Source organism: Gossypium raimondii, chromosome 7 (assembly GCF_025698545.1).
Source record: "Gossypium raimondii isolate GPD5lz chromosome 7, ASM2569854v1, whole genome shotgun sequence".
Lineage (NCBI taxonomy): Eukaryota > Viridiplantae > Streptophyta > Magnoliopsida > Malvales > Malvaceae > Gossypium > Gossypium raimondii.
This window is the reverse complement of record NC_068571.1, coordinates 39,849,773-39,859,496: the sequence shown is the minus strand read 5'-3', so window position 1 is coordinate 39,859,496 and position 9,724 is coordinate 39,849,773. Positions and strand designations below refer to the sequence as shown.

General features: G+C 33.0%; 1 protein-coding gene across 1 annotated transcript; it reads right to left on the bottom strand.

Annotated features, from left to right (window-relative positions):
* Positions 1 to 2,340: 2,340 nt before the first annotated feature.
* On the bottom strand, positions 2,341 to 5,075 carry LOC105791854 (transcription factor MYB64). Its single transcript, XM_012620122.2, has 3 exons — positions 4,588 to 5,075; positions 4,336 to 4,462; positions 2,341 to 3,507 (listed from the first exon to the last, which is right to left on the bottom strand). Exons 1-3 carry the CDS (start codon positions 5,073 to 5,075, stop codon positions 2,713 to 2,715), a joined length of 1,410 nt encoding a protein of 469 aa, XP_012475576.1. The 3' UTR covers positions 2,341 to 2,712.
* Positions 5,076 to 9,724: the final 4,649 nt, after the last annotated feature.

Below are 9,724 nucleotides of genomic sequence, written 5' to 3'. Positions count from 1 at the left end.
TGTATGTGAGCTTGGATTGTTTTTGCAGTTAATGTAAATATGGTGAATTTCATAATTATTTGTTTTGACCTTTTGGGTTTGTAATCCGTTTGGAATTCATTTTGGGTTTTTGCTTAACTAGTTAGTAATTGATATTTTCTAACGTAAGACTGTAAAATCACTTAAGTCAACAATACGGATTTTGGTTTTCAAAACTAAAACTCCGGAAAAGGTTTTTCGCTACAAAGTAAGTAATTTCTTAAGTGTATTATGAAAGCAAACAAATATATTTCTAATGATTGTTTGCGAAAGTCGTATTTGCTAAATACTTACTGAAATCAGTTTTCCAAATGAGTCTATGTAAAATAATGGCGGTAGAACAATCGTAAAACAATAAGAAAAGGAAAAATAAGAACACACAAATTTTACATGGAAAACCCTTTCGGGAAAACCACAAGTAGAGGAGGAGAAACTCATTAATGTTGAAAAACGAATGATACAAGAGGAGTTCAATTACATCTATTTAAGGGTTGAAAACCCTTTTCTAATTAAAGTCAAATAGAAGAAGAATAGTTCTATACGGATTCAACTTATGTTGTATTGTCCGTACCTCCGGTCGCAATCCCAGTCCAGCTTTGTGGTTAATGGGGATTTGTGGCGGGCTACGGCCTCGAACTATTTATTTCTTCAATAAGTGACAGGATTCAGGTCACACAAACTCTAGCAAGTAAGTTTTTGCTTTCAATAATTAAATATATCAAGTTTTAAGTCTAAACAAAAAGAAGAAGAAGAATAATCATATTTGCTTCAAAATAAAAAAATAAAACAATTAAATTAAATTCAGGTTCGATCGGGTCGGAGTCAGGTCTCCTATTAAATCTCGGGGTTTAGATTCGTGGGGTAATTTTTTTCTCAAGAATCAGGGTCGGGGTGGATTTGTTAAGTTTTGGGTCAGGGTCAAGGTCGAGGTGGATGAAAATTTACTTCCACCCTGTCCCGTTACCATCCCTAGTGATAATTGATGTTATAATAGGAAGTTGCAAAGACGTAATTGAAAATAGTAAGCTACAAGAAATATAAGAAAAGCCATAAGATTAGTTATGTAGTTTGGCATTATAGTTAGGGACGGATCTAGAAATTTTTTTTGATCATGTAGTTTGATGTTACACTTAAAAGACATTTAAAGAGTATGTACATAAAATGGGTCTTGGTTGTATTGATGGATGATATTTTATGATAATGTGACATTTTGAGCTCAATTATTGTGTTTCTTGTACAAATTTTATGTATGTATATTACATTTTGAGCTCAATTATTGAGTTGTAATGTTGTAGATATGTGACTTAAGCTATGTATAACCATACATTTGCAATTCACGTAAAAGTAATGAATATTAGAATTTGTTATTTATGCTCAATGTTTGTGCTATTAAAGTTTATGTTTTATTGCATTGAGCCAAGTGGGAGACTGTAAGATTTTAGTCCATATTATAGAACCAATTAAGTCTAAAAACACTTGGAAAATTTTCAGCTTCCATTACTAAGGTTTGTATAACCCAAGGGAAAAGATTAAGAAGAAGAAATCAATTTATCCTTGTGTTTTTCTTCATCAGTCTTAGTTTTAATGGTCAATTCCGAATCCACATATATTTGTGAAAATCTAAAGATGTTATAAATTAATGTTATTTATGTAATATTAGGTTTGATGTTGAATTATTTCATTTTTAACCCAATTCTAAAACTTCACCTCTCTCAAATCTAACCCTTTACCTCTTCCCCTTTAGATCGATTTTAAACCAAAGGAACCCAGGTCGATCTTGTATACAATTTAGTGGCGTCATGGCGGAAGATAGTTGCATGTGGTGATATCCATCGTGTGAATTTATGGTATTTGTATTTCCTTTGATCTATGTAAGATTGAAATGGGTTTAAATTGTACTATTATTTAAATTAAACTACTCTTTACATATTTGAAATGAATTATATTTTTACATTTTTAATAAAAACAATATATAAAATTTACATATATTGAGATTTGAGCTTATGCCACTAGTATTTATAATATATTTTCTTAACCACTTCAATCAAAACTTTATTTGATATTCTTAATAACTTATATTGACATATTTAAATTAATTTGTTATTATTATTAATTCTAAACTACAAATATATTTTCAAAACGTAATTTTCACGCCTATACTCATCTGATAAGTTACTAATATAAAATTACTAATACACGCTAATAGAACTACAAAACCTCCAAAAACCGACTTAAAGGTTGTGATGTATCCTTATACTGTATCAACCAGAACATCACCAATGAAATCCTTTTGGAAAAAAATGTACTGGAATGCAACAACAAGAGTTAAGGGGTTTTATTTTAAGAAATCAATGTGAAAGAAAGTATCAACAAAGCTGCGTCAACATGCTGATTGACAAAAATTGAAGTAAACAAAAAGACAGATTCAGAAACCCACCATTAAAATGATTGAAGTCTACCAAACAAAACCTGAAATTTTGACAAAAGCACCTTTTGTTTTTGGTTCGTAAACCACGACAGATTATTTCACTCAAAACTTGAGTGGAAAAGAGCCAACCCGCATTAAGGATATCACAATTCCATGCATATTCCCATGATACAACCTTTAAGAAACCTAGCATTGTTCTTAACAAAGACAATAATAACTCCTAAAACGAGCTCTTTACGTCCTTAAAAGTACCAAAATATAAGCTGCTACGGGTAGAATTGACAGGAAGAAACCATCTCAATCAAGTCCATCTCTTTCCTTCCATCTGAAGAAGCCTGCTCCGAGAGGAGGTTAGTGTTCACGTCGCCGTTGTAGTAGTCGTCGCCATTTGGAAATGAGGAAGTGGTGGCTCCATTCAACAGGCGAGACAAGTAGAGATCGGAAAACAAATAGGTGGTTCGAGGTTCGTTGTTTGGCTCCTGAATAGAAGAAGAGAAGCCAAAACGAGTATCAGCAAACGTGGTGCAGTCAATGGTGGATGAACCTTTGCTCAAGTTATGATCAACAACATGGACGGACTTGAACACCTCAGTTGGATTTCTGGTTTGGGAATAATCAAGGGAGGGATGAATAGTATTGTTGTTATTTGCAAAGAAGTTTTGCATGAACATAAGTTCATCATCATATGTTTGAGCAACCAAAGGGTGAGAATCATCGGATTCGGATGGTTCAGGGAGGAAATACTTGAATTGAGTAGACAAGTTTTCAGAGAAGGTGGAGCTAGAAGGGGTGGCGGAAGTGGTGGAGCTGTTGGTTGGGGTATTCAGATTTTGGCTTCGAATGTAGTCTTGAAGAATAGAGGATTGAGGTTTGCCATTTTGGTTATCATTTTGTTTGTTCTTCTTCCTTGAGTTTTGCCTCCTTTTTGTAGCATTCCAATGGTTTTTTATGGCATTTTCAGTTCTCCCAGGGATGAACTTTGCAATCTCAGCCCACCGGTTCCCAACTTTGGCATGAGCTTCAATTAGGATCCTCTCTTCTTCTTCACTCCAGCTATCTTTCTGCAACAACGACATCACACGTAACAAGAAAATATGAGGCAATGACAACTTTATTTCCAAAACAAGAATATATATATATATATATATATATATATGCTTGTGTATAATTATTATAGAATAAGTACAACTTTTTTTTAAGAAAAAAGAGAGTTAAATTTGTTATATAAAGACTAAAAGGGAAGGTGCTTTTTTATATGACGAAATTACTTCTTTGTTAGCTAAAAAAAGTTTCCAAATTTCACATGAAAATCAACACTGAACTAAAGTTTAAAGTTAAAACTGTAAAGGTGGAACAAATGAGGGGAAGATACATGCGCAGAAACGGCTACTGAAACCCTAGCCATATGTTTTGCATGTCAAGGTAATTATAGTTATGCACAAAAACAAAACCCCTTTAGACCTTTCCAACTCAAGAATTAACAACACATTATTAAAGATGGGGAAAAGGAATTTTCTTACTCTTTTTTTCTAAGTCATTAAAGAAAACCCTAAATATATATAAATGAAGGAGGAAATATAGTAGTAGATAGCTATCCTCCAGGGTTAGATCCATTTTGTGGCCTAAATCGGTGTCTTTGGCATATATTTCGGGTTTGATGAGATGCACAGATTTCAAGACAAAATTAATATCAGTTAAGATAAAGTCCCAGGATTTTGTTTCTTAGTCAACTTTAATACTAATATTCATGAAAAACATCCAAGTTGATAGATTCCGGTAAGTCTGTATTTTGAAGAATGGATATGGAGACAACAAAACCAGGTAAAGTAATGAAGAAACTCTGTTTGACTATATATAGTAAAGTATAAAACATGGAAACATAGAGAAACCTTGATATCAGGGCGCAAATGATTATGCCACCTCTCTCGACACTGTTTTCCAGCTCTACCAACCAAACTCTCTGCAATCTGTGCCCATTTCCTTACTCCATATTGCTTTACCAATCTTATCAGTTTCCTATAAATAGATAATATATATCAACCGTAAGAAAAACCCTAGAATAAAACCCATTAAAGAAGAAGAAAACCAAAATCTAAATCTTATAAAAGAAAATGAAGAAAATGCATTGTTTTATATATCACCTGTCTTCATCATCTGTCCATTGACCCTTGATCAAAGCTGCAGAAGCAACTTTCTTGTTTCTCTTCACTACCCCTTTAGGGAAATCACCTTTTATTGATGCCTTCATTTCCATGTTAGGGTTTTTATCATCTGTCAAAGCGAGGATCTCACCATCTACAAAAAGCCCATCAAGGAAGCTTTCCTCAGGGTTGGTTTGCGTTGGTAAATAGCCACCAATTGCATCATTGGGGAAGGAGAAACCCCGGAGCAAAGCATCAGCAGTTGAACCAAGCACTGTTCCTTTGTTGATCTTCACGTTGTTTTGTATTGAATACGGCCGCTCATGAGCAGCCTGAGAATGAGGTGAGAGGCTTTGAGTTTGACCCCATAAAAACCTGTCTATAGCAGATAATGGAGGACTGGACTTACATAGGGAAGACTTATAATTATTATTACACGGTAAATTCCCATAACCAAAAGCTACTCTTCTCCCTCTTAATTCTTTCATGAAAAGTGACCTAAGCAAAAAGATTTAAAAAAGGAAGAGAAAGAAAATCCCATGACAGAAGCTTAAAACTGAAGAGAATTAAGCTTATTTAGCTTAAAGCAAGGCTTGGGAAAGGCCACATGTTGAAATGAGATAACTATCGATGAGCTGGTGATTAATCCAACGACTCAGAATTGAAGTTACCTGTAACTCCTGAGCTTACTCTCTCAGACAAAATTGTTAAAGGAGAGAGAGAGATGGAGAGATTAGTGGGTTCGTTATTAAACCGACAATTAATTGCATAATTAATCATTTCTTTTTTCTTAAAATTTTGCAAAATAGAATGAAAATTAGCTATGCTAAGAGAAAATTTAAGCAGGCTAGAATGATGCCATTGCCATCATTATATTAAGCATGTATAAGACAAATTTAACCCCCACAATTTGAAATTTCTGCCACTGCAAGGAAGGGTTTATTTTGGGTTAACAATGGGATGATGACAAAAAAAAAAACAATGGAAGGTCTGTAATGAGAAGAAAAAAAAAGGGTTTGTGAGACTAATCACTTTGAAATTATTATTATTATTATAGATGCACAAGTTTGAAGCCCTTAGTTTTTAGTCCTCCTGTGGATGGCTAATGCTATTAAGTAACTTTCTGTTGATATAAATAAATTCAAAATTCAAAAATAACAAGCCGTTTTAAAAATAAATTCATTCTTCCATTATTACTATCTACGCTATGCAATCTATTATTATTACTTTTTCTATTTAATTTATAGTAGTTCATGATTTTCTATTTGAAATATAAACTTTAATAATATTATTAATAAAAATAAAAAATATTAAAATTCTATCATACACATATGGACACGGAAATCACATTTTAGAACACAAGTGTTAACATATAATAAATAATGAAACGTAAAGTTTGAAATTAATAATAACACATATATAATATGTTTGAAATTAAAATGAAAAATTAGTCTAAATTGTGAGTAAAAGATAATTTAAACAAGTATCATATTAAGAATATTAAATATACTCCAATTTTTTATCATGATATAATCATTTTTTGAGTTAATATCGAGTTGACTTGTCACATCAACTCAACGAATATGTAAACAATGTGGGTGAAACAATTTGTTTATTAACATTGGAATGTATAAAAGTATCAAAATCAACTTTTGGTTAAACTAGTAAAAATATATAAATGCAAGTGGTAGGAGTAAACAAATCTCAACATATGCCCAATTTTATTAAAAATGTAAGAAGATAAAAGTACATTTTTTGAATATAACTTATTTCAAATATGTAAAAGCACTTTAATAATTTTTTAATCAAATTAATGTCATGTTGACTTGTAACACCAATTTTTTTTAAAAATAAATACACTTGGATTCCAAGTTTTTTACCCAAAAAATATTAAAAAAATACGTAAATGACATGTTGCAAGAATTATGTACCAAAATGGTACATTCAAATGGGTGGAGGGTGGTGCATAGGCGGCACCACCCCTGGTATTCTGACACAATTTGCATGAAAACAAAAAAATAATAACAAATGGTGGAGGCAGGTTAGTATGGGGCACACAGGGTCAAATACGGGTCACATATGGTAAAAATCGGACCCAAAACCGACCCGCTGTCATAATGGGACAGCACACTGGGTCACGCCTAGGGAAGAGGCGGGACCTAGTGGTGGAGGAGGCGGCACAGGTCATGCCTCTGGCAGAGGTGGCACCACCGGTGTCAAGCGCGGATGGGACGGGTCATGCAAGCCGGTTTGTTTGATATAGGTGTTTGGGGACCTTATAATGGTCCCCAAGGCTCATTTTTTGGCCGGAAGAGCCTATTTTGAAGAAAGAAAAGAAGAGAGAAGAAAAAAAAATAGAAAAGGAAATGAGAGTTTGTTGTTTAGGGAAGATTAGGTGTTTAAGAAAAGATAATTTTTTTTGTTATAAATTAATGGATTAATGGATTAATGTTAATTTAATTTGTTTTTGTTGTTATTATTGTTAATTTAATTGGATTTAATTTTTAATATTATTTTGTAAGGTATTATTTGGTTAAAAGAGCTATTAAGGTATGTTTGTATTTATTTTATATTTTCATTCATTCATAATTTATTTTAATGTTTATTGAAGTAAAAAGCCTACTTATGTTATGTACAAAGAATGTTTTATTCTTTTATGTAATTTATTTGTTATGTGTGTTTTAGGTTGATTAGATTTATTTTTATGTAATTTATTTGGCGTGTTATTTTGATTATTTTAATATTTTAATATTTTTATTTTTGATGTAGGTAAAAGATGAGACCATTGATATGGAATTTGAAATTTATGAGATAAATTAGGAATTAGTTTATATGTTCTAATTTTTAAGATTTTATAATTGAGAATAAGAGTTTATGTTTTAAATATTATTTTATGTTTTTATAAATATTATAAATAAAATTTCTTTTAAATTTCTATGCAAAAAAATTATATTTTTGACAATAATTAAGTTGGCATGTTATTATATATATATATATTATATTTTAAATCAATACATTTTACTTATTATCATTTTAAAATAATAATGAAAATATTCGTATTTATTATGTATCGTTTATGTTATGTTTTTGTTATATTTTTTATTGGCATGTTATTTTTAACATTTTAATATAAATTTTTTGTTTTTTATGTAGGTAAAAGATTAAACCATTGAGATGGAATTTGTGAATGAGACCATTGAGTTGGAGTTGGAGTTGGAATTTATAAGATATATTTATTTTGTTAATGTAGTATAGCAAAAAATATGATGTGGACAAAAGCTGTTTGGTATTTTTTGTAATTAAAAGCAATATATAAAATCTAGGTATTTTGATAAATAGTTAAAATCCATCAAACTTTGAAATTAATAACCGAAATTTGTTTTGAAATTACAGGTATCGCAATGGGTTCATTGATTAAGAACGATGGTCACATATCAAACACAGTTAATAATATGGTAATATATTGTTATTTGTTAATCACGAGTTCCCTTAAAAAGAGATCTATGTAATTTACGAAAATAAATTATGTTATTATAACTATTTTCTGTAATTTAATATTGACAGGGCCCATATCATGCATGAAGGGGTCGGGTGAATGGTTTAGGATATTCCCCGGATGAACAACTGATGCCATACTTGGAGTTAGGTAGATTCAGGTCAATAACATTGATCCAGACGTTTGATTTGCAGTACAATTTAATATTCGCATTGGTCAAGCGTTGGCGCCCGGAGACCCACACTTTTCATTTGCCGTGTGGGAAGTGCACTATCACTCTAGAAGATTTTACTTTGCAACTTGGGCTCCCAATCGATGGGAGTGCCGTAATGGGCATAAGTACGATAGCTAAGCTGGTTGCCCTTTGTTATAGCTTACTAGGAGTCTCGCCCTCGCCTGATGATGCTGAGTCCAAATTTATGGGTTTATGGTTTTCATGGCTGGAAGCCAGTTTTGAACAGTTATCAACTAATGCCACTGAGCATGAGGTGATGTGTGCAACTCGAGTGTACATTATGCATATTATAGAGGGTGTACTGATGCCGGATGCGAAGAACAACAGGGTTCATTTGATCTATTTAGCCTTATTAGCTGATTTGTAGAATGTTCGCTCGTATAGTTTGGGTTCCGCAGTTCTGGCTATGTTGTATCGTGAGCTTTATTGGACGACAAAGCCTGATGCTGTAGACATAGGTGGATGCCTTGTATTTGACTGCACTCTTTATCGGATGTTATTCTTGGCATCGGTTAAGCACCAACCATTCGTATTTCCACTAGTGAACAGGTGATAAAATTTAACTTGTTATTAATTGATATTTTTTTTCTAATGATACTATTCTAATGATACTATTCTAACATGTAACTTGTTTTCGTAGACAGAGCTTTTAACCGGGTATCGGGAGGTTGTACACTGTCTCAATATATCGTCTGATGATTGAACAACATGTCGGGGAAGGGGTAAGCTATTCCAATATTCGTGACATGTAATTACTTTGTATATCTTACTAGAATCGTGTTAAATTTTAACCATGTTATTAATCATACAGTTTATCTGGATGCCGTATCGGAGACCAGAAATTGCGGCTGTTATACCCTCATCTGCCATATTCATTCTCACATGTGGTACATTAATGCACCAATTATCAATTTCTAGACAGTCGAATGGTATAACGGGGATCGAGTACTCCGACAGTTTGGTTGCATCCAGGATATCCCAGATTCGCCAATGCAGTTGGGGAAGATTCACGGGATCAACAAGAGAGGAAAATATGGAAATAATTGGGGGGTTGTGCACTGGAAATATATTGCAGTGTAGGATAATCGAATGGTGCGGAGACCTCAGAAGGATATTTCTTTCGATTTGCAACCATCGGTAGAGTACATATAATGCTACTCTAGTACGGGAAAATCATATTTACTTGGTGGGTAGTCGACTGTAGTCCCTCCGTACATGCATCAACTTGGGGCATACGAGCCAGTGCCCGATATAGAGGCCGAGCCAGTGCCCGAGCTATAGCCGGAGCCTGAGCTCGAGCGATCGCATACACATTCCGGTGATAGTTTTTATCATCCAGAGTTACGGGTCAGTGACTATTTCTTGAGCTCGTCAGGACACAGATATCATTCCGGGTTTGATATCTT

Excerpts from the sequence above, each read along its gene's own strand:
- LOC105791854 (XM_012620122.2), bottom strand. The coding sequence starts at position 5,075 with ATGAAAGAATTAAGAGGGAGAAGAGTAGCTTTTGGTTATGGGAATTTA. Across the intron at positions 4,463-4,587 it reads TGGACAGATGATGAAGACAG|GAAACTGATAAGATTGGTAA; the intron begins GTGATATATAAA and ends ATCTATTTATAG. Across the intron at positions 3,508-4,335 it reads ATTTGCGCCCTGATATCAAG|AAAGATAGCTGGAGTGAAGA; the intron begins GTTTCTCTATGT and ends TCGTTGTTGCAG.